The sequence below is a fragment of the Lissotriton helveticus genome, chromosome 9, assembly GCF_964261635.1.
Source record: "Lissotriton helveticus chromosome 9, aLisHel1.1, whole genome shotgun sequence".
Classification (NCBI taxonomy): domain Eukaryota; kingdom Metazoa; phylum Chordata; class Amphibia; order Caudata; family Salamandridae; genus Lissotriton; species Lissotriton helveticus.
The window spans coordinates 7,226,846-7,252,788 of NC_136070.1; the positions used below are offsets into that span (position 1 = coordinate 7,226,846).

General features: G+C 52.4%; 1 protein-coding gene across 2 annotated transcripts in view; it reads right to left on the bottom strand.

Annotated features, from left to right (window-relative positions):
- LOC144780849 (putative N-acetylated-alpha-linked acidic dipeptidase) overlaps positions 1–25,943 on the bottom strand; it is a 327,400-nt gene that overhangs the window by 209,725 nt on the left and 91,732 nt on the right. For both annotated transcript variants that reach the window (XM_078659345.1, XM_078659344.1), the window contains exons 4-5: positions 10,039–10,222; positions 4,563–4,653 (exon numbers count right to left, since the gene is read on the bottom strand). In XM_078659345.1, the coding sequence (XP_078515471.1) occupies positions 4,563–4,653; positions 10,039–10,222 (275 nt within the window). The remainder of the gene's footprint in view (positions 1–4,562; positions 4,654–10,038; positions 10,223–25,943) is intronic.

Here is a 25,943-nt window from a genome sequence, read left to right on the forward strand (position 1 = left end):
CGATACAGCCCCCACCTGTGTTCCTGACCCTTCACTTACTTCCTGCCTCACAGTGCCCGGTTCAGCCTGGCTCTGCCTCTGAGTCTGCCAAGAGTATGTTATGATTCCAGTTATCAGTTAGTCCTCCTTCTCTGCATTCCTAAAGCTACTGAACTGCATCAATAGTTACCGTCATAGTCTAGCCTTTACGTCTCCATGTTAGAGAAATACTGCATTTAATGGTCATTTAATATTCTTCATCACGCACTTCATGTAGAATAATGCATGCTCCAGTCTTAGAATCAAGTTAGCCTCTCCCCTCCTGACTCTTAGTTTATATCAACATGTTCTCTAAACATCAGATACTAGATACTGCTTAGGTACATGTCGCCCTGACTCTCCAGACTTCAGTCTCTGCTCCTAGTACAGAGTTCGTAGCCCCCAGCTTCTCCTAGTAACACGTCATTGCCAGTTTGCGCGCACCATCAGGTTAGAGGTCCCGGCTCCTTAGGTAGCCCCCTCCATGTTTCCGCCCCATTCATGACGTATTCTGTTACGTTTGCATCACATGTCTATGTATACGCCTCTGTTACACCTACTTTCACCCTTATCTTTCGCGACTGCTATTGACCACACCCACTGCTCCGCCTATCATATGTACTGTAATGCAACTGTTTTACTATATATGCTTATGTATTGTTATTAAATGTTACGCCAGTCCTTTCCCCAGAGAGCGCGCTCATCCCAGATCCTGCCCGGCAGCTGTCGGGGCCCCCCTGTCAGGCCCTGCCATCCTATTCCTGTGCAGGTTGTCCTGTTCCTGTCCTTTATGCTGTAATAAACCTGCAAAACTCCTACTACCTTGAATCTTGACTCTTATTTATTGAGCTATCTGTTATTGCTATGCCTAGACAAAAATAGATCCGGTATTATTTATTTATATACCACACCCTGACACCGCTTCCCTCCCTACCACTTACTCAGCATACCGGCAAGGGGTGGGGAGGGCGTGTTGACTAACTTATTAGTTTTGTGTTGCAGGCGGAATTACAGGGTGATCCAGAGGCTCCAAGGTACAGAGGGGTACGCTCTGCATGAGCACAAAAAGAATGCAAAAGCCAAATATTCCCAAGGAGGTCCTAGCGTTGGACCCTGGAGGAGCGACGGCGCCCCGTTAGTCCTACGGGCTGTTGTGGATCTGAGCATCCGGGGGTTGCCTGGAACGTTTTGCCCCCCTTCTTGACCCGGTCACTCAACTACCGCACGGCCCCCGTGTGCCCGGATTCTGCTGCCGCTGCCTGCTTGGCCCTCTTGCTGCCGCCTCTCCTTAGGACCCCTGCTCTCCAGGCTTGCCCTCGCTCTCCAGGCTTGCCCAGGCTTGCCCTCGCTCTCCCCCGCTCCGCTTTCCTGCTCTTTCCACCCCCCCCCCTCGGCTCCCCACCGCTGCTCTCCTGCGGCCTCGCCCCCTTCTCCTGTCTCCCGCTCCCCATTCGCCGCCCCGCTCCCGCCTCCCGGCTGCTCCTCCCTCCCACTTCGCCTTAAATTGCGGGGACCGCACGTACGCGCAGCGGCCACGCGCAGCTGGCGTGCTGATTGCGTGCCAAAGGCAAGCCCGTCCACGCCCGTCCACGCCTGGACCGCGCCCAGCACCAGAACCCCTGGACCCCGCCAGAGCCAACCAACCCGACTGAGCTACGATGCCGCCACCCTCCACGCACTCAACACTGGCCGACATCCAGCCTGCTACCAAGCCACCCCGAAAGGCACCCACGGAGCCTTCACCTGCCACGCCTGCTACTTCACTTGTACTCGGTCCTGCACCGTGCCAGGCAAAACAGCCGCCAACAACAACCACCTCAAGTGCATCCTGCTCAACACCCGCTCCATCCACAGGCACGCCGTCGAACTATGGGACCTCCTGGACAAAACGGCACCAGACGTCGCCATCTTCACGGAAACCTGGATGAACGTCCCCTCAGCCCCCGACATCACCATTGCCATCCCGGACGGCTACAAGATCATCCAGAGGGACCGCGTCAACCAGACCGGAGGAGGCATCGCCATCGCCCACAGAAACACTATCCGCATCACGACCAACACCGACGACACCCTCGCCACCGCAGAGCACCTGCCCTTCCAGATTCACACCGACCCCAAGACCACCCTCAGAGGAACCCTCATCTACAGACCCCCGGGACCACGCTCACACTTCAGCAAGGCCATCGCAGACTTTATCAGCCCGCTCGCCCTCGCCTCCCCCGACTACATCCTCCTAGGAGACCTCAACTTCCACCTGGAGAACGACCAGGACAACAACACCACCGCCCTACAAGACAACCTAGCCAACCTCGGATTCAAGCAACTGGTCAACACCCCCACCCATTACGCCGGCCACACGCTCGACCCCGTCTTCTCCTCCAGCAACCACATCTCCTTCAGCCACACCACCGAGCTCCACTGGACCGACCACAGCTGCGTACACTTCAACTTCAGGAAAACAACAACCCACCACCGCCCTCAACAAACCCCCCGAAGATGCTGGAGCAAGATCACCACCGACCGACTCACCACCTTCTTGAGCCTAAACCCTCCCACCAACACCACGGACCCCAATGAAGGAGCCCGCAACCTCACACAGTGGATCACCGACTGTGCCGACACCCTTGCTCCACTCAAAAACCCTCCCAGCAACCTCAACAGCAAGAAAGCCGCTTGGTTCACCAACGATCTCAAAGACTCCAAGAAATCCTGCCGTGACCTCGAGAAAACCTGGCGCCACAACCAGTCAACAGAAAACATGACAGCCCTCAAGAACGCCACCCACAAACACCACCAGCTGATCCGCACCACCAAAAAGTCATCCTTCAGAGAATGACTGGACAACAACACCCACAACAGCAAGGAACTCTTCAACGTCGTGAAAGAGCTCTCCAACCCCAACGCCAGCAACAACTGACGACATCCGGACCCTGCTGGACAACAGAGAAACCGCTGCCCTCATCCTGCTCGACCTTTCGGCCGCGTTCGACACAGTCTGCCATCGCACCCTGACAACCCGCCTTCGCCACGCCGGGATCCAAGGAAAGGCCCTGGAATGGATCACCTCCTTCCTCTCCGACAGAACCCAAAGAGTCCGTCTCCCGCCCTTCCTCGCAGAAGCCACCAAGATCATCTGCGGCATACCTCAAGGCTCCTCGCTCAGCCCCACCCTCTTCAACGTCTACATGAGCCCCCTTGCAGCCATTGTATGCAAGCACAACCTCAACATCATCTCCTACGCCGACGACACCCAGCTGATCCTCTCCCTCACCAACGACCCCGCCACCGCCAGAGCCAGCTTCCAGGACGGAATGAAAGACATTGCAGACTAGATGAAGCTCAGCCGCCTGCAACTGAACTCAGACAAGACGGAAGTCCTCATCCTCGGCCCATCCATTTCTGCCTGGGACCACTCCTGGTGGCGCCCTGCTCTGGGCCCGCCACCCAAGCCCACGGACCACGCACGCAACCTGGGCTTCATCCTTGACTACTCCCTCACGATGGCCAGGCAAGTTAACGCCGTTACCTCCTCCTGCTTCAACACACTCCGCATGCTCCGTAAGATCTTCCGCTGGATCCCCACTGGAACCAGGAAAACGGTCACCCAGGCCCTCGTCACCAGCCGTCTGGACTACGGGAACGCCCTCTACGCTGGGACCACCGCCAAACTACAGAAAAGACTCCAGCGCATCCAGAACGCCTCAGCACGACTCGTCTTGGACATCCCCCGACACAGCAACATCTCCACCCACTTGAGGGACCTGCACTGGCTCCACGTCGACAAGAGGATCACATTCCGGCTCCTCACCCACGCACACAAGGCTCTCCACGACTTGGGCCCCGAATACCTCAACAACCGCCTCACGTTCTACACGCCAACCCGCCAGCTCCGCTCCGCCAGCCGCGCCCTTGCCACCGTCCCACTGATCCGCAGAACCACCACCCGAGGAAGATCCTTCACCTACCTGGCGGCCAAAACCTGGAACCCCCTCCCCCCCACCTACGACTCACCCAGGACCATCTGTCCTTCAGGAAGCAACTCAAGACCTGGCTTTTCGAGCAGTAGCATACCCCCCCCCCAGCGCCTTGAGACCCTAGCAGGTGAGTAGCGCACTTTACAAATGTTCTTGATTGATTGGGGACTTGAGTAATGAGGTGGACTGGCAGTCCACCGGTGGGAGGGGTTATCCCCTCCTCATATCTGGCAAACACCATTTGGCTAGGTCCACGGTATAATTTGGCTCATCACGTGGGCAGGCGGCGAGGGGCTGCCTGCCCTGGGATCGCCTGTAAAATAACCCACCATGTCGGCATATTTGTTATGAAAATAAACTTGTAGCAATTTTCACCACAGAGAAGGTGTCTGGTCTGTTTATGTCTCCAGGTTATTGCTGTGGGAGGGATGGGGAATGTTGCTGATTTTGGCACTATGCCTCTCTACTCTAGCCTACTGGATAGTGAGGGGTTACATTTACATGGAAGTATTTAAAAAGTTTTGAGGTATAGAGTCCAGGAAGTGACTGAACGCCTGAACTGTGACCTACCTCATGTATTTTACGGCGTCGGTGTACCCAATCGGAGTCACAGGAATGGAGGGTAAACGCAGATCCATTTCATCCCAGAAGAAGGCTGAGTCTGTAAAAGAAACCAAAACTGTCTTTCAGGCACAAACATTAGTGTGGACGGAGGGATTACAGGGAGGACTGGATCAAGGACCACCACTGAGGGATCACACCCTCAGATCTCCCTTCATGGGATCCATTCCCAGGAGCCGTGAGCAGCGAGCCTTAGGGGGCTGAGCGTGGACACGGGGCTGAGCATGGACACAGGGGGCTGAGCGTGGACACAGGGGGCGGAGCGTGGACACAGGGGGCGGAGCGTGGACACAGGGGGCGGAGCGTGGACACAGGGGGCCAAGCACGGACACAGGGGGCTGAGCGTGGACACAGGGGGCCGAGCGTGGACACAGGGGGCCGAGCGTGGACACAGGGGGCTGATCGTGGACACAGGGGGCCGAGCGTGGACACAGGGGGCCGAGCGTGGACACAGGGGGCCGAGCGTGGACACAGGGGGCCGAGCGTGGACACAGGGGGCTGAGCGTGGACACAGGGGGCCGAGCGTTGACACAGTGGGCTGAGCGTGGACACAGGGGGCTGAGCGTGGACACAGGGGGCTGAGCGTGGACACAGTGGGCTGATCGTGGACACAGGGGGCTGAGCATGGACACAGGGGGCCGAGCGTGGGCACAGGGGGCTGATCGTGGACACAGGGGGCCGAGCGTGGACACAGGGGGCCGAGCGTTGACACAGGGGGCTGAGCGTGGACACAGGGGGCCGAGCGTGGACACAGGGGGCTGATCGTGGACACAGACGGCTGATCGTGGACACAGACGGCCGAGGGTGGTCCCAGGGGGCCGAGCGTGGACACAGGGGGCCGAGCGTGGACACAGGGGGCCGAGCGTGGACACAGGGGGCTGAGCGTGGACACAGGGGGCTGAGCGTGGACACAGGGGGCTGAGCGTGGACACAGGGGGCCGAGCGTGGACACAGGGGGCTGAGCATGGACACAGGGGGCTGAGAATGGATACAGGGGGCTGAGCGTGGACACAGGGGGCTGATCATGCACACAGGGGGCAGAGCGTGGACACAGGGGGCCAAGCGTGGACACAGGGGGCTGAGTGTGGACACAGGGGGCTGAGCATGGACACAGGGGGCTGAGCGTGGACACAGGGGCCCAAGCGTGGACACAGGGGACTGAGCATAGACACAGGGGGCTGAGCATGGCCTCAGGGGGCTGAGCATAGACACAGGGGGCTGAGCGTGGACACAGGGGCCCAAGCGTGGACACAGGGGGCTGAGCATGGACACAGGGGGCTGAGCGTGGACACAGGGGGCTGAGCATGGGCACGAGGGCTGAGCATGGACACAGAGGGCCAAGCATGGACACAGGGGGCCGAGCGTGGACACAGGGGGCCGAGCGTGGACACAGGGGGCTGATCGTGGACACAGGGGGCCGAGCGTGGACACAGGGGGCCGAGCGTGGACACAGGGGGCCGAGCGTGGACACAGGGGGCCGAGCGTGGACACAGGGGGCTGAGCGTGGACACAGGGGGCAGAGCGTTGACACAGTGGGCTGAGCGTGGACACAGGGGGCTGAGCGTGGACACAGTGGGCTGATCGTGGACACAGGGGGCTGAGCATGGACACAGGGGGCCGAGCGTGGGCACAGGGGGCTGATCATGGACACAGGGGGCCGAGCGTGGACACAGGGGGCCGAGCGTTGACACAGGGGGCTGAGCGTGGACACAGGGGGCCGAGCGTGGACACAGGGGGCTGATCGTGGACACAGACGGCTGATCGTGGACACAGACGGCCGAGGGTGGTCCCAGGGGGCCGAGCGTGGACACAGGGGGCCGAGCGTGGACACAGGGGGCCGAGCGTGGACACAGGGGGCTGAGCGTGGACACAGGGGGCTGAGCGTGGACACAGGGGGCTGAGCGTGGACACAGGGGGCCGAGCGTGGACACAGGGGGCCGAGCGTGGACACAGGGGGCCGAGCGTGGACACAGAGGGCCGAGCATGGACACAGGGGGCTGAGAATGGATACAGGGGGCTGAGCGTGGACACAGGGGGCTGAGCGTGGCCACGTGGGCTGAATGTGGACATGGGGGCCGAGCGTGGACACGGGGTGCTGAGCATGGACACAGGGGGCTGAGCATAGACACGGGGCTGAGCATGGACACAGGGGGAAAAGGATGGACACAGGGGGGGCTGGGTATGGACACAGTGGGCTGAGCATGGACACAGGGGGCCGAGCGTGGACACAGGGGGCTGAGTGTGGACACAGGGGGCTGAGCGTGGACACAGGGGGCTGAGCGTGGACACAGGGGGCCGAGCGTGGACACTGAGGTCTGAGCATAGAAACAGGGGGCTGAGCATGGCCTCAGGGGGCTGAGCATAGACACAGGGGGCTGAGCGTGGACACAGGCGCCCAAGCGAGGACACAGGGGACTGAGCATAGACACAGGGGGCTGAGCATGGCCTCAGGGGGCTGAGCATAGACACAGTGGGCTGAATATGGACACAGGGGGCCAAGCATGCACACAGGGTCCTGAGCATGGACACAGGGCTGAGCATGGACACAGGGGGCTGAGCATGGACACAGGACTAAGCATGGACACAGGGGGCTGAGCATGCACACAGGGGGCAGAGCGTGGACACGGGGGCTGAGCATGGACACAGAGGGCCGAGCATGGACACAGGGTCCTGAGCATGGACACGGGGCTGAGCATGGACACAGGGGGCTGAGCATGGACACAGGACTAAGCATGGACACAGGGGGCTGAGCATGCACACAGGGGGCAGAGCGTGGACACGGGGGCTGAGCATGGACACAGGGTCCTGAGCATGGACACAGGGGGCCGAGCGTGGACACAGGACTAAGCATGGACACGGGGGCTGAGCATGGACACAGGGCTGAGCATCGACACAGGGGGCTGATCATGGACACAGGGGGCTGAGCATGGACACAGGACTAAGCATGGACACGGGGGCTGAGCATGGACGCAGAGGGACGAGCATGGACACAGGGGGCTGATCATGGACATAGGGGCTGAGCATGGACATGGGGGATGAGCATGGACACAGGGGACTAAGTATGGACATGGCTGAGCATGGATACAGGGGGCAGAGCATGGACACAGGGGGCTGAGCATGGATACAGAGGGCTAGGCATGGATAGAGGGGGCTGAGCATGGACACAGGGGGGATGAGCATGGACACAGGGGGCTGAGCATGGACCTTAGTGGGCTGAGCATGGATACAGGGGCTGAGCATGGACACGGGGCTGAGTATGGACACAGGGGGCTGAGCATAGACACAGGGAGCTGAGCATGGGCACAGGGGTTTGAGCATGGGCACAGGGGGATGAGCATGTGCACAGGGGGATGAGCTTGGATACAGGGGGCTGAGCATGGGAACAGAGGGTTGAGCATGGGTACAGGGGGCTGAGCATAGACACAGGGAGCTGAGCATGGGCACAGGGGGATGAGCTTGGATACAGGGGGCTGAGCATGGACATGGGAACCTTGTTTGCAATGTGGAAGGAATGTGGAGTAAACTATAAATTCACCACACCCTATCATCCACAGTGCAATGGTTTAGTTGAAAGGTTCAACAAAACCTGAAAGGGTATGATTAAGGGTCTCCCAGAAAAGCTCAGGCGGAGATGGGACATCTTACTACCCTGCCTTTTATTTGCATACAGGGAGGTTCCTCAGAAGGGGATTGGTTACAGCCCTTTTGAACTTCTGTTTGGGCATCCTGTCAGAGGTCCATTGTGTCTGGTGAAGGAGGGATCGGAGTTACCTCTTAAACCCCCTAAACAGGACATAATGGACTATGTACTTGGTCTCCGCTCCAGGATGGCTGAATACATGAAAAAGGCAACCAAAAACCTTGAGACTAGCCAGGAATTGCAAAAGGCCTGGCATGACCAAAAGACTGTACGGACTGTTTACAAGCCAGGACACAAAGTGTGGGTTTTGCAGCCTGTGGCCCTAGCAGCTCTCTAAGATAAGTGGAGTGGCCCTCATACAATTGTTGAACAGAAGGGAGAGGTTACCTATTTGGTAGACCTTGGAACTCCCAGGAGCCCCCATAGGGTGCTTCATGTCAACAGACTGAAACCTTAGGTTGACAGGGCAAACATGGGCTTGCTCATGGCTACTGATGAGGGACAGGAGGAAGAGAGTGATCCACTCCCTGACCTGCTCTCACAGAGCCCTGATGATGGGTCAGTTGATGGTATAGCCTTTGCAGGCAGTCTCACTGCTCAACAACAAGCTGATTGTAGACAGGTGCTCAATCAGTATAGGAACATGTTCTCACTGACTCCAAGTCAGACTACCCGGTGCACTCATGAAGTGGACACTGAGGACATTCTGCCTGTTAAAATACGATTTACAGGCAAACTGACCATGTCAGGGACTGTATCAGGACTGAAGTGCAGAAGATGTTGGATGTTGGAGTTTTTGAACCCTCAGATAGCCCTTGAGAATAATGTGCAGTGCAAAAACACAAAAAAGGGGTGAATAAAATAGGGTGATGAGGCGAAAAACAAAGCGCTTTATTAGACTATCGGCTCAGCCTCTAATTTAAAAACAAGAACAGTGCAAACAATGCAGTTTCAACAAATAACTGGAAACGGGCCAACATGTTTCAGCCAATAGGGAACCAAATCCCATGGCTTTCTTCAGGGCCTCTGCTCTATAGCTTTGCGACTGCAAAAAGATGTGTACAAAAGTGAGAATTTATATGCAAAAACTTAGTGAACATACAAACAATGTTAAGAGGTTGGAACTGTTACAACCGTATTCTCATACGATCTACCATTTTTGGTCTAAAGTGATTATGGGTCTGATCCAATTCAGCCTAATATCCCGGCTATGGTAATAAGGCTCGATGATCAGGAGGCATCCCATCCCGACATATGGACGACCAAATGAGAATATTGATCATTACGACAAATTGATGGGAATCCATTTAGCTGCATGAGGATCTCACTGGTAATCACTCATTGCTTGCTCTTGCTTTTCTTTGGTTTCCTGTGATTGTTGGCTTGTGGGTAACTTGTGTCCTGACTCGCTCAGCGAGGAGTACCAGCCAGTGAGCTACCCTAGAGGCTCTTGAGACCCCCGGTTCTTTCTTGTTATTATAATTGAGTGATAGGGGTTGTGAACCTTGGCAGGTCTTTAAATATCCCTATGACCCTTTCTCTCCCTATGGTGTTTATGGCGAGGAAGACATGCCAGGAGGTAATGATGGAAGAAGCCAACCGGGTGGCCCCACCTCACCACCCCAAACTTCATCTCCCCCTTTGCTTGTAATGTTTTCTACCCCACCAACACACACACCCACCCCAGGTGGAGAGGGCGTTTCCCTCTTCACCCGGGGACCTCGCTTTGAACATAATCCCTGGTCCACAGACAGACACACAGCCCTTGAAGGAGGGACTACTTACCAATAGAGGGATAGAAAGGGGTCAAGGGGTCCCCATATGTCCGCAGGATGCTTCCTCGTTGGGCCCCCGTGCCCGGGAGCCACCAGTCCTCAGGGTACACCCTGGCACCTTCCCCCGAGACATAGTCTGCAGGGTCGGAGTAAAGGATCACTCCTGCACAGCCAAAGGCCTCTGCGTTATGCACCTGAGGAGGGAGTAAGACAGTCGGTGTCAGGAGAATGAGGGGGCAGGAAAAAAGAGAGGGGGAGGCACACAGTGTCAGGAGAGTGAGGGTGCAGGAAACAAGAGAGAGGGGGAGACACAGCTTCAGGAGAGTGAGGGGTGCAGGTCAGAGACAAGCACAGTACAGGGACGGGGATAGACGACCAGAACCAAGAGACTGGGGGCATGTTAATAGGATTTGTGGAGCAGGGCACCACCGCAAGTCAACCTGCTGAGCTGCTATAGGTCAAAGTGAAAGGGCAGGAATGTGCCATATTATAATAATATGGTGGATTCCTGTCCCTTCACCCCCGCGTTGGCATTGTTTTGCAGCCTAGCACCAACATAGTCACCCTTGCACCACGGTGCCAAGGCGCCTCTGTTTCAGGCAGGATTGTTTTTGTGCAGGAAGTGGCTCCTTCCCGCACGGAAACAATCCATGAAGGCGTGTTCTTCCTTCTGTGTGTGCAGCGCACATGGAAAGAGGAAAAGCGAGGAGAAATAAATAATTTTTTCCTCTTTACGCCTCACCTGGGGAGGCGCATCTTTTTTACTCATTCCCAGCTTTGGTAAATCTGGGAATGTGTCACAAACCATGGGATTTGCGCAGGAACATCGAATGCAGCGCCCAAAGAACAGCTCCCTTGCGCAGAGTAAGGCAACGCATCGATTTGCGCTGCGTTGCATTACTCCATATTTCTGAAGCCTTTCAAAGCCAAGGAGAGTGGCTTGGCGTGGCCTCATAGATAGGACTCTGAGGTGTGCGTCATGCATGTACCACGTTGTATGGAGCAAGCATGATGCAAATCTCTCATAAATATAACCCTAAAAGCAAGAAAGAGAACCCACCCACCGACCCCCCGACACAGACGCCGCCACCCGAAACTTCGGACAGTGGATCGACGACTGTGCCAACACCCTCGCCCCGCTCAAGAAACCATCCACCAATCACTCCAGCAAGAAAGCCGCCTGGTTCACCGAAGAACTCCAGACCTCCAAACGTACATGCCGGAAGTTGGAGAAGAAATGGCTCCACAACCGCACACCAGACAGCCACGTAGCCCACAATGACGCCATCCGCAGACATCACCACCTCATCAGAACAGCCAAGAGATCTTCCTTCAAAGCCCACCTGGGCAACAACGCGCACAACAGCAAAGAACTTTTCATCATAGTGAAGGAACTCTCCAACCCAAGCGCCAACACCAATGACGTCCCGCCCTCGCAAGATCTGTGCGACTCACTGGCCATCTTCTTCCATCGCAAGACCCCATCCACCACGACCGCCACAGACCTCACCCCGAACACCACCTGCACCATCCAGCTGACCTCCTGGTTCCACGTAAACGACGACGAGACACGAAAGGTCATGAACTCCATCCACTCAGGATCACCGTCAGACCCCTGCCAACACCACATTTTCAACAAAGCGGATGCAAACATAGCACCCCAACTACGGAAGGTCATCAACATCTCCTTCGATACAGCAACATTCCCGGAAAGCTGGAAGCACGCCAAAATCAACGCCCTCCTCAAGAAGCCCAAAGTGGACCCCAAAGACCTCAAGAACTTCCGGCCCTTTCCCTCCTCCCCTTCCTGGCGAAGGTCATCGAAAAAATCGCCAACTCACAGCTGACCCGCCACCTCGAGGACAACAACATCTTAGACCCTTCCCAGTCCGGATTCAGACGGAACCACAGCACAGAGACAGCCCTCATCGCCGCCACAGACGACATCAGGCGCCAACTGGACAACTGCAAAACGTCAGCCCTCATCCTCCTGGACCTGTCGGCTGCCTTCAACACGGTCTGCCACCACACACTAAGAACACACCTCCAAGAATCCGGAATACAGGAGAAGGCCCTGGACAGGACCACGTCCTTCCTCTCCGGCAGAACCCAGTCAGTTCGCCTCCCACCCTTCCGATCCGAAGCCACCAACATCATCTGCGGCGTACCCCAGGGCTCATCCCTCAGCCCGACCCTGTTCAACGTCTACATGGCCGCCCTCGCACAAGTGGCCAGCCAGCACGACATGAACATCATCTCTTACGCCGATGACACCCAGCTCATCCTCTCCCTCACCAAGGACCCGCACACTGCCAAGACCAACCTCCACGAGGGAATGAAGGCCGTCGCCGACTGTATGAGGAGCAGCCGCCTGAAGCTGAACTCGGACAAGACGGAAGTCCTCATCCTCGGCCCCAACCCCTCTGTGTGGGACGACTCCTGGTGGCCTACCACTCTGGGAACAGCCCCGACACCCACGGACCACGCACGCAATCTAGGATTCATCCTTGACTCCTCACTCTCCAAGTCAAAGCAGGTCAACGCCATCTCCTCCTCCTGCTACAACACCCTCTGCATGCTATGCAGGATCTACAAGTGGATCCCAACCGAAACCAGAAGAACGGTGACCCAAGCCCTCGTCAGCAGCAGGCTGGACTACGGCAATGTACTCTACGCAGGAATCCCGGCCAAACACCTGCAACGACTACAACACATCCAAAACAGCTCCCCCGACTGATCCTCAACGCCCCCCGCCGCAGAGACATCACCCCCCACCTCAGAGACCTGCACTGGCTCCCTGTCAACAAGAGGATCACCTTCAAGCTCCTCACCCACGCACACAAAGCACTCCACAACACCGGACCAGCCTACCTGAACACCAGACTCAACTTCTACACCCCCGCCCGCCAGTTCCGCTCCACCAGCCTCACCCTTGCCGCCGTCCCACGCATCCAACAAACATCCTCCGGCGGCAGATCCTTCTCCTTCCTCGCCGCCAAGACCTGGAACTCCCTCCCCACCCATCTGCGGCAGACCCAAGACCTGCTCAACTTCAGAAGCTCCTCAAGACCTCGCTCTTTGAGCCGTAGCAGCATCCCCCCGCCCCGTTCACTGATTGATTGATTGATTGATTGATTGAACTATCAGGCTATTTTTACTGATGTAAGCAGATTAGTCTCCCCTCCCACTTTGTTGAGCAATCAAATTTTGTATACCCATATTTGTAAATAACCATGATTTTATGTTCCAGGACCTCCCCTTGGTTTTATGCATATATAAGGCCCCTGCTCTCTGTACTCCTTAGACTGTCTCATACATCGGCCTGAGGGTACTGTGTGACACAGTCCCCCTCATGTGAGGTTAATAAATATGTTTTCTTGATATTGCAGCTTCCGTGCCAATCTCTTCTTTGTTGGTTTAAAGGACCAGGTGTATCAGTGAACCCCTTAGAAGGTTTTTTCTTCTACAACCCTCGCAGAGGCCGCAAGCCTCCTCCTCCTTGAAGCATTAAGAGGGAAGAGAATTCACCTAAAGCGAGTCACTTTGAGGGTGGTGGACACTCTGGTCACACTATCTGGGGGTCTTATAGGCATCACATTCAGGGCTTGCCACCACTGTACCCTTGGAGGATCCAACACACCTGAAGTGAATCCCCTGAAACATCCCCGGATCACGTCTGATGGGCGCTGCCAGAGGGGAGGGGAGCTTTGACTGCATTAGCTGCGTTCACACAGGAAGCAAGAGTCATAACATTAGCAGTAATGGAGCCCCCGGCCTTGGGTCCACCCACTTTCAAGCTTCCTGTTCGGCTATCCATGAGGGCACAGGTCCATCTTTGGCACTAGGTGCCTCTAAGTATGTTTGTTCGATTTCCACAAACTTTTAGTACAATTATTACTACAAGGGACAAGGGAACAATGGGATCCTCTGTCCTGATATACAAGGAGCAATGAGATCCTCCGTCCTGATGTACAAGGAGCGATGAGATCCTCTGTCCTGATATACAAGGGAGCAATGAGATCCTCCGTCCTGATATACAAAGAGCGATGAGATCCTCCATCCTGATATACAAGGAGCGATGAGATCCTCCATCCTGATATACAAGGGAGCGATGAGATCCTCTGTCTTGACAAACAAGGAGCAATGAGATCCTCTGTCCTGATGTACAAGGAGCGCTGAGATCCTCCATCCTGATATACAAGGGAGCGATGAGATCCTCCATCCTGATATACAAGGGAGCGATGAGATCCTCTGTCTTGACAAACAAGGAGCAATGAGATCCTCTGTCCTGATGTACAAGGAGCGCTGAGATCCTCCATCCTGATATACAAGGGAGCGATGAGATCCTCCATCCTGATATACAAGGAGCGATGAGATCCTCCATCCTGATATACAAGGGAGCGATGAGATCCTCTGTCTTGACAAACAAGGAGCAATGAGATCCTCTGTCTTGACAAACAAGGAGCAATGAGATCCTCTGTCCTGATGTACAAGGAGCGATGAGATCCTCTGTCCTGATATACAAGGGAGCAATGAGATCCTCCGTCCTGATATACAAGGAGCGATGAGATCCTCTGTCCTGATATACAAGGAGCGATGAGCTCCTCCGTCCTAATGTACAAAGGAGCGATGAGATCCTCTGTCCTGATATACAAGGGAGCGATGAGATCCTCTGTCCTGATATACAAGGAGCGATGAGCTCCTCCGTCCTAATGTACAAAGGAGCGATGAGATTCTCCATCCTGATATACAAGGAGTGATGAGATCCTCCGTCCTGATGTACAAGGAGTGATGAGATCCTCCGTCCTGATGTACAAGGAGTGATGAGATCCTCCATCCTGATATACAAGGAGTGATGAGATCCTCCGTCCTGATGTACAAGGAGTGATGAGATCCTCCGTCCTGATGTACAAGGAGTGATGAGATCCTCCATCCTGATATACAAGGAGTGATGAGATCCTCCGTCCTGATGTACAAGGAGTGATGAGATCCTCCGTCCTGATGTACAAGGAGTGATGAGATCCTCCATCCTGATATACAAGGAGTGATGAGATCCTCCGTCCTGATATACAAGGGAGCGATGAGATCCTCTGTCTTGACAAACAAGGAGCAATGAGATCCTCTGTCTTGACAAACAAGGAGCAATGAGATCCTCTGTCCTGATGTACAAGGAGCGATGAGATCCTCTGTCCTGATATACAAGGGAGCAATGAGATCCTCCGTCCTGATATACAAGGAGCGATGAGCTCCTCCGTCCTAATGTACAAAGGAGCGATGAGATTCTCCATCCTGATATACAAGGAGCGATGAGATCCTCCATCCTGATATACAAGGGAGCGATGAGATCCTCCATCCTGATATACAAGGAGCGATGAGATCCTCCATCCTGATATACAAGGGAGCGATGAGATCCTCTGTCTTGACAAACAAGGAGCAATGAGATCCTCTGTCCTGATGTACAAGGAGCGATGAGATCCTCTGTCCTGATATACAAGGGAGCAATGAGATCCTCCGTCCTGATATACAAGGAGCGATGAGATCCTCTGTCCTGATATACAAGGAGCGATGAGCTCCTCCGTCCTAATGTACAAAGGAGCGATGAGATCCTCTGTCCTGATATACAAGGAGCGATGAGCTCCTCCGTCCTAATGTACAAAGGAGCGATGAGATCCTCTGTCCTGATATACAAGGGAGCGATGAGATCCTCTGTCCTGATATACAAGGAGCGATGAGCTCCTCCGTCCTAATGTACAAAGGAGCGATGAGATTCTCCATCCTGATATACAAGGAGTGATGAGATCCTCCGTCCTGATGTACAAGGAGTGATGAGATCCTCCGTCCTGATGTACAAGGAGTGATGAGATCCTCCATCCTGATATACAAGGGAGCGATGAGATCCTCTGTCTTGACAAACAAGGAGCAATGAGATCCTCTGTCTTGACAAACAAGGAGCAATGAGATCCTCTGTCCTGATGTACAAGGAGCGATGAGATCCTCTGTCCTGATATACAAGGGAGCAATGAGATCCTCCGTCCTGATATACAAGGAGCGATGAGCTCCTCCGTCCTAATGTACAAAGGAGCGATGAGATTCTCCATCCTGATATACAAGGAGCGATGAGATCCTCCATCCTGATATACAAGGGAGCGATGAGATCCTCCATCCTGATATACAAGGAGCGATGAGATCCTCCATCCTGATATACAAGGGAGCGATGAGATCCTCTGTCTTGACAAACAAGGAGCAATGAGATCCTCTGTCCTGATGTACAAGGAGCGATGAGATCCTCTGTCCTGATATACAAGGGAGCGATGAGATCCTCTGTCCTGATATACAAGGAGCGATGAGCTCCTCCGTCCTAATGTACAAAGGAGCGATGAGATTCTCCATCCTGATATACAAGGAGTGATGAGATCCTCCGTCCTGATGTACAAGGAGTGATGAGATCCTCCGTCCTGATATACAAGGGAGCTTACCTGAACTGAGAGAGCATTTGGACAATAATCTTGCCCGACAATGTTCCATGATGGATGGAAGGCTTAAGGAGCTGAAACATGAACAAATTGCAGCTTGCACCCCTTTTAAAAGGTTATTGAATTGGACCCCAGCTGCGATTAGATCTAAAGTAGTCGATGCGAATTGGAAAAGATGTATAGATGAAGAGCACACATGTCTTTGCCAAGGGACCTGGGCTGTCAATCAAGTTTACAGAACAGGTTCAATCACACATAGCATTGAGGCTCAAGCATCTAAGGCATGGGGACTATCCGGAGGGATATGTAAATAAATAGAAAAGGCACTTAATTGATTAATCAAGCGAATTGAAATGGCCTCTCCGGATTTACTAGGTCTTAGATTGATACCAAAACAATGGATCCCCTACCTTTCGATAAATATGTATACAACAGGACCACCCCACACAACAAGGAACCTCAACCATTTTGGACTACAATTTTAGATGCTTATTGGGAAAGGCACTTTGTGGTCATCACAGAAGATTTTAATACTTGTTTTGAGCCTTGTGACCTGATGTAAGAAACTGATTCAAGATGAGGACGAGAGTTGGGGGATTTCACCTTTACTCCACTCGACGACAGATAAGAGGACAACTGCGCCTACTTTACAAGTCGTAGACCTAGTTGTGTCCCATGGTCGAAGAGCTTGTAATGGTCGCTCTCCATCGGATCCATTTGCCAAACTGACCTTCGGGAGAGGTGAATACAAAAGTAATATTGATGAAATACTGATTGATGTTAGAATCTGGCATGGAATAGTCGATATGAAGGTTATCGAATGAACTGAAAGTTATCATAACCCTCTTATATTTGAATTAAAAGGGTCTCGAATTAAAGCCATGACTTGTCCAGAAGTATTGCCTCTCGAAACAATAGCATAACGAACAATAGGCATAATGTGAGATGGGTGAACATGTACAATGCTGTGAACTCTTTGCAAGAGAGCTATAAAACATTAAGGGGCATATGTATCAAGCTATTTTGAGGTCGCAAACACTGCGAATCACAAAAAAACTGTGTTTCCGATCGCAAAATAGACTTGTCCTATGTATAACATAGGTTCGCAGTGCAAAATAGGTATTCGCAAATTTTGCAAATACCTATTTTGCGACCCCCAAAATTTATGAATAAATACTGCAAAATCACAATTTGCGACACGCTATTTGCGATAATCGCAAATAGCGCAATCGCAAATAGCACAATCGCAACTTGCGATTTTTCAAAGAAATTTATAAAAAAAATCGCAAATTGCAAGTTCTTGAAAATTGCAATTTTGCACATGGAATTTACCACCAACTCAAGGCAGGTGATAACCAGATGCAACTTATTAAACAAGCCCGCAATGCAACAGGGACTTCCTCAATGGCAGCGCTGTATGTGATAGCCAGGAGGATGCGAATTCGAGCAGCAGCACAGAGGAGGAGGCGACAGGATCGGATCTTCAGAGCGCGCATCACTCTGTTCCAGCAGACTGATGAGGAGATCCATGAGAAGTATAGGCTGGACTCAGCCACCATTATGGACGTGATAAATGAGCTAAAACCCTTGCTGGAACACCCAACACGCAGGACCCAAACCATTCCAACCCATGTGCAGGTCCTGTGTTCACTGCAATTACTGGCATCAGGGAGCTTACAGGGGGTGATAGCAGCTGCAGGAGGGGTCTCCCAGAGTTGCCTGTCGTGCTTTTTCCATGCATTCCTGGATGGAATGGTACAGAGGCTACATCATCACATGGCATTACAGCAAACACAACTGGACTCCTACCAGGTGGCCCAATTTCCCCACATCATCGGCTGCATAGAACCCCTGTAGCCCTCTCACCCCATCAAACAATGAGTACGTTTTCAGGAACCGCAAATCTTATCATTCACTCAACATACAGGTCATCTGCAATGCCAAATATATCATAACGGATATAGTTGCAAAATACCCTGGCAGTACACACGACTCCTTTATATTTAAACACAGTGGGATATGCAGACGTCTCACTGGGGGCGATTTTGGCGAGGGCTACCTGCTAGGTAAATGCATGTCTAACAATCTAACATACAGTTGAGGTCTGACGTGAGAGGACAGTGATTGACCTCATGTCTTCCATCCTGTAGGAGACAGTGCATGTGCCGGTTGAGATTTCATCCTCACACCGTACCTCAGTCCACCCAATGCAGGGAGCGAAGATATAATCGCGCACACAAATCTACATGCTGTGTAATTGAGTGGATATTTGGGATACTAAAGAGCCAGTTCCACTGCCGGCATAAAAGCGGAGGAGCACTGTAATACAGCCCAGAGACCCGCTGCAAAATCGTGGCTACTTGTGCCATGCTCCCCAACATGGCAACGAAAAAAGGCATTCCAGTGGAACTAACTGATACAGATTCATCTGAGGATGAGGGCCCAGGTCCACACTGCAGACCAGCAGGTGGTGTAGGGGCAGCTGCCGGACAACAGAGGTGTGATAAGATAACACAAAACTATTTCTAGGTGAGTAATGATGACGCAATGCAAAAGAGGATTTGTGCATGACTGTGTTTTATTATTCCTTTAGCTGCAAGAAAACATCAGTCACACAGCCTGACAGACACTTCATGTGTGTCACAAAATGTTGCACATGTTATGCCCACAGTGCATGGATGAAGGCCAAACCGTGGTGCCAGTTAATTTTTTGCGCGCACGTCCTGCTGTCGCACGCTCAGGGTGCTGACTGCCCTCCCTTGAGGCGTCCGGTGTTGTTCCCAGCCTCACACTGCACCGTCTGTGTTCGGCAACAGGTGGGGTGATGCTGCTTCTGCTTGAGAGCTCTTCACTCTCCCCTGAGCCCAGGAGTCCTGTGCCCAGTATGGCAGCTGTCTGCAGCTGTTCTACAGCATTTGTCACCTGCACCAACCCTTTGGCCACATCCTGGCTGCAGTGGGCCATTTCAACCTGCACGCTTACAGAGCGGCGTGACAGCAGCGAAGTGGCAGTACACAGGTGGTTGACCGCTCTGCTATATGTGTCCAAACGGCTGTAGAGACGTTGTCTCCCCCTGCGTCTGGCTGTGTGGTCTCTCTTCAAGGTGGCACACAGTTCTTTATTTGCGCCCGTCATTTCCCTGATGCCCTCCTACATGTCACTCAGGTTATGGTTCGCAGACACCAGCTGCTAGTGTATTGACCTCATTGATTTCATTTGCAGGCGCTGTACCTTTACCGTGATGCCTTCCAGTCCGGCAAACACCGCGTGATCCTCAGCAGCAGCTGCGCTGGGGGTCGCCCTTGGCCTGCGTGTCCCGCGTGTTTCCTCCCTAAGGTGCACAGGGGGCTGTTCTTGAACCTGTTCTGCATGCCGTCCCCGGTCTGGCTGGGCCTCATCCCCTGTGGAATCTGGTTCTGCATCTAAGAGGGGAAGTGGCGGCTCAATGTGACGCTGTCTCTGTGGGACGGGTGTTGGCAGTGTTGTCTGCTGTGTGTCCTCATACCCTTCCTGCTCCGCTGCCTCCTCAGCTCCTGAACAGTCATCCTGTGTTTCAGTTAGGACTGTAATCGAAAAGGCACATTTTAAATGTGTGTTCTGCTTCACAGTGTTCACTGTACAACGTTTTCTGATTTTGGGTTTGCTAAGAACTGTCTAGAGTTTTTTTGCCTTTACTGATTTACTTATACTGATTCTACATCGCTGTGCCTCATTGCTCCACTGTATGATACGTGTGACTACATCATCCATGATGCATTGCTGGGTGTGCTGGAAAAAGTGTAAGGGAGTTGTATTTTTACTTTGTAGTTGGTGCATTCCTGAGTGTGTGATTGAGTTGGTAATGTGCCAGTGCTGATTTGGCATGCATCTTACCTTGTCTGGTGTTGGGAGGGTCGGAGCTGTCGGTCAGCCACATCACTGACGCTCTCGGGCTGAGAGTGGACTCCACCAACTCCTCAAGGGGCGTAGATTCAGTTTCAGTGGAGGTTTCCCCCCCAGTCTGCTTTGCCTCTGCCAGCCTGGTTGCTACCTTGTCCTTGGACCTGGAGTGCATATCGTACCAGCGCTTGCGCAGGTCAGCAGCAGAGAACTGGGTGACACCGATGGCATTGACCTTTGCCTGGATGTCCAGCCATATTTTTCTTTTTTTGTGACTCTGGCACATGGAGTGATTTTTTGCCAAAGAGCAGCTCATGGCCGAGGACCATTCCTTCTAGGAGCACCTCCTGCTCCCTCTCGCTGAACTTTTGCTTCCTTTTCCTCCCAGCCTCCTCCTTGTCCTTCCCTTTCTCCTGGGGATCCATTTGAAATTGTTGTAGTTGCAGTCCAAAGTGGTTTGCTTCTCCTCTCAGCCTCTCACACAGCCTCAGGCAATCAGGAACAGCATGGGCAGTCACACTTCCTGGGTGTGATATCATCAAGCTGCACCTGAATTGCAGATTCTCTATTTTTGAGATTCCTTATTTGCGAATTCGCAATTAAGGAATTGCTAATATCGAGTTCGCAAAGGAATTCTGCGATATTTTGGTATTCGCAAAAATGTTGCGATTTTCTTATTTACAATTGCATTTTGCGATTCTCAAAATGTGATTCGCTTGAAATCGCATTTTGAGAATCGCAATTTCAAATTTTCATACATATGCCCCTAAGAGCCTAAATATGAGTTTCGTGGTCCATGGGACTGCCGAACCTATGGTTGTGGTCCCTGGACCGCCACACTGGTGATCCACTTGCCGTATTACAACTATGGTGATGGTTCCACCACAGCACTGCCGCAACTGCCGCAACTGCTGGGGATCCCTAATCCCGCAGCTCCGGCACAGCGGTGTGAAGCTGTGATATTCTGCCGGTGCCGCTACAGCACCGCCAAGCATATTACCAGTTTCTTCACTGCCAGCGGTCTCACAGAGGTTCTCACGCTATGAAACTGCTGGCGGTGAGGAAACAAAGGGGCCCTACAGGGCTCCTTGTTGTCTCTGTGCATGGGTGTGCATGCAGGGGGTACATGTTGTGCCCCACCTGCATTTTTGCAGCCCCTGTTCCTGCACTGACAGAAATTCACAACACTGTCCGTGCAGTGCCTTTCTAAGGCTCTCCTATGAGCCTTACAAAGGCACAGCTGTGGGACTGCCCGCCTGGACTACAACTCACAATCCAGCGGGAGGGCTGACTACGGGTTTGGCGGTCTTGGAGCAGGGAGATGGCATGGTGGTCCGCTCCAAGACCGCCAAACTCATAATTAGGCTCTAAGTGCACGATTAGCCTCACCTGAAGATCAGGATTGTACAATCTTTCAGACCATAGTTGTTCACGAAGAATCACGTCTCAGACTGAAAGAATTATTTCGGAAAGACATTAAAAATTGAAAATATTTCCTTAAAATGCATCAGTGGTTTAACCATGATTGCAGAGAGGCCACACAGCATTTTTAAGGCTATAGAAAGTAAGGTTAGCACCAACATAATGGCATGCAGACAAAGGTAAGCAATTCATGTCAAACCTTGCGAGACCAAGTAGGAAAATAAAACTTGGGAGGATCTGCTAGAAGATGGCAGGGATTTTGACAATTAGTTACAAACGGAGGGCGCAAGGATCATGTTCATCGAGAAATCCAGACACTGCCTGGTGAGTGGGTAGCGTGTTTTTGATCTCTTTACTCAGAATCGCCATGTGTTGATGATAATTGTGGGAAAGTAGGATATGCGCTCATGGTCACCCCACACTTTTTACTGGTCTCTACACTGAAAACCTATAAGCTACCCTAAAGGCAGGCCTTTTAATCCTAAAGGCAGTGTGCTCTGTTATAAGTGTGAGGGTGCCGCTGCATGAGCAGGACACCAGAGCAACTTTCAGAGTCCCTTCTCCACGGTTGTAAGTGCATCGGACATTACGATATATAGAGTGGCCATGGGTCATCATTACACAATGGCTATCCATTAACTGACTGTAACGAACCCTGTCGTGTTTGGTATCAAGCATGTTGGAAACATACCTTCCACACCGTAAATGGTGTGGAAGGTATGATTCCATGCACTGTAAAGCTCCTCCGGGAGGCCGTCAGTGCTTCCAGTACCAATCTTCCAGAACCGGACAGCAAGCTAGGGCTGCTGCTGGCCAGAGACACATTCCTGCCCTCCTGCTGCTGAGCCAAGCTCGAGCAGGGGAAGGCAGAACGAGAGGTTTCTCTTACAGGGAGTTGTGACCACCTCCCAGACAGGGGTTAGTGTATTGGGGCTGGGTGGGAGAGCTTGCCAGCACCACTGGACTGCTCTGAAGGAAACATTTGGTGCCCTCCTTGCATACTCCAGTTGGAACCAATTCAGGGAGTCATTGGTCCCACTCTGGTGCAAAACTGGACAAAGGACATGGGAGTATCCTCCCCTCTGTGTGACCTCTCCCCTGGGAGGGACCACTGAATCACCCCAACCCTTTTGTTAGTGTACTTAAGGGCCTACCTGTGGGAGGTTCCTTAGATTTGTTGTGGGACAGATTCAGATCTGAAACCACTTCAACCATCTAGAAACTTTGGACTTTGCTGGACTTCGCTTTGGGAACTGAGAATGCATCTTTTTCGCATACTGTGTTTGTTGCATTTGCCAAGGCTTGTTGGTGCTCCTGACGGACACTGACCTTGTGGCTCTTGACACCCGATGTGGGACAGCTCTTGAACAGCTCCTGGTCCTCTGCGTGACCTGGTCCACACAGCTGCAACTTCAAGGGCACCGTCAACTCTCCTGCATCCTCAACATCGGTGGGCATTCGTCTTCCGTGCCTCCTGGTCACTCCTGTGTTGCTTACACTCTGGTCCCTCTGCTTGCAGGTACCTCTCTTCCTGAATCCTCCTTTGGGTTCCACCGGACTCTTTCACCTTCTTCGCCAGCAGCATCGTCACTGAAGTACTCCGTTGTGGCCTATGGCCGTTTTCAACTTTACTTCGCACCTATGCACCCGGCTTCCCTGGTGTAGGTATTCTTGTTCCTGGGATACCCACAGGTGGGGTGACTCTCTAACCTTCCATCTTTCTTTTGGTTTCTTCAGGGTCTCCGCAAGTGCGACTAGCCCATTGACTTGTATTGAGCACGCGGTCCTGTTCCCACTCTGCACACGGCCTCCGTGGGGTTCCTGCGTACTTACCTCGGGTGGTTCCTTGGGTCCCGGCTCTTCTAAGTCTTCTGGGTCCAGTCTTGACTTAGGTCGTGGTTGGCATTCCACTTTCTTAGTATATGGTGTTGTCTCCCCCTGGAGACCACTGTGTATTTTTGCTACTTACATGTTCTATTACTAAAGTATTGTGTGTATTCTGATTATATCTCTGGGTAGGAGATAGTACAAGTGTGTTAGTAAGTATTCATAATAAATACATGTTTTTATAACTACACTGTGTGGTTCTTTTTCACTTAACCTACACCATAAGATTATGTTCTGATAAAACAAGCTGCTTTACACTCCTTCTGGACTAACCCTGAAGGCTGCTTGTCACAGCTACTACTTAGAGAGCTTTCCAAGGTTGTCTAAGACTCCTAAAATCACCATAAGGGTCGTCTGCATTAGTGCAAGGTGCAACACTTACATAAGGGAGCACCATATACTAAACCAGCTTCCTACAATTATGTTGATCCTATGTCCTATAGTGCAAACGAAGAAGAAAAGAGAGAGCTGGAAGAATTCCTGTTAGAAGAAACCCTTCATGCAATACAAGCCAAAAAAGTTGGGAAAGCGCCTGGTCTTGACCAGACCCCTCTGACTTATATTGTTCCGAACCACTTATATGAGGACCGTATATAAATAGTCTGTCAAACGCTATATCTGCAGGAGCCCCAAGTCTCAGTTCTTGGAAAAGAGCTGAAATCATTCCGATTTTCAAGAAAGGAGCTAGAAATATCCCTGCTACTTAGCGACTCATATATCTTATTGATAATATCCAGAAGGTTTATAGTAAGCAAATTCTCACAAGACTCTGGGCAGGGATATCTGACAGCAAGATGCTTCCAAGCTAGGATTAAGGCCAAGATTAGAAAGATTGACCACGCCCTACGGTTACTGACTGTAAAATGGAAGTCCGCAGACATGGATCAGCAGGTCTCACTTGTAGACTTGCGAGCTGCCTTAGATCTAGTCCAGAGGGCAAACATATGGGAGGTACTGGGCAAAATGGGGGTCAGATGGGGCCAGAAGTGGAAACCACGGAGGACATCTCAGCCGGAAGAGGAGTCCGTCAGGGATGTGTCCAGTGACAGGCCCTCTTCTTGTTTGTTAATGGTTGTATCTCTTCCCTGATGAACTGTGAAACCATTCACCACTAATGGCTGGTTCTAAGGCCCCAGGCTTATCATTTGCCGGTGAAACGCTCCTGCGCTCAAACACCCCTAAGGCTTATGTAACCTCTGGACAGATTTAGAAGCCTGTTCATCCAAAAGTCACGCAGCGCACGAGCCACCTTCCTGCGCTGCAGGACAGGGAAAGGACAGGATTGTTTCGCGGTTAGCATTGTACGGCACATTCCTGTCTTTTCTCCCTGCGCTGGCGCACAAACCTTGCAGCCGTGCACCAATGCAGGCACCAGGGTGCAAGGGTGCCTGCGTTGTAAGCAGGATTGTTTTAGTGATGAAGGGGGCACCTTCCTGCACAACCACAATCCCTTCAGGCATTCTCCTCGTTCCATGTGAACTGCACAATGCAGCACACATGGAAGGAGGAAAAAACGAGGAGAAATAAACATGTGTCTCCTCCCCCACGGTGCGTAAGAGTTTTGTTGCATTCCAGGTCTACCACTTATGTTAAGTCTGGGAATACATCGAAATCTATGGGCGTCGCGTGGGAACAACCGCGCTCCACCCATGGAACGCCTCCTGAGGCAGAGGAACGCAACACAACAAATTGAACTGCTTTGCGTATCTTTGGATTTATCAAACCACTCAAATCCACGCAAGATGGCTTTGCGTGCTTGATAAATTGCACTTAGTAGTTGCGTTGCGCAGCCACCCCATTGTGTGGTGCAAGTGTGACGCAACTACATGGTAAATATGGGCCTAGGTCTTCTCTGTAAGAACCATGGCCTGGAAATAAATGGAATTAAAACCCTTTTCGAGGATTTTGCTGACTGGTTAAACTTATTTACCATATTTGTCTAGAACGTTGTCTTCCTATGTCTTATTTTAATTAATGTAGCCATTGTGCCATTGTATTCTGTACCTTCGTGAGCTGCTAATATTTTTATGTTCTTATATGTTCGTATGTGTACTTCTATGTAGGGCTTTATGTGAGATGAAAAAACTGGGGGTCTCTCAGAGGGGCGTGGCCAATGGAATTAAGGACGTGCCTTAAAAACACATAAGCTTGGTGTGCTGCCTGACTCGTATTTTGCTCTTTCTGTCATTACATCCAGACATGTGATACAACAAGTAACATCATACCTACAAGAAGTCAGGACTATTGGCTTTGC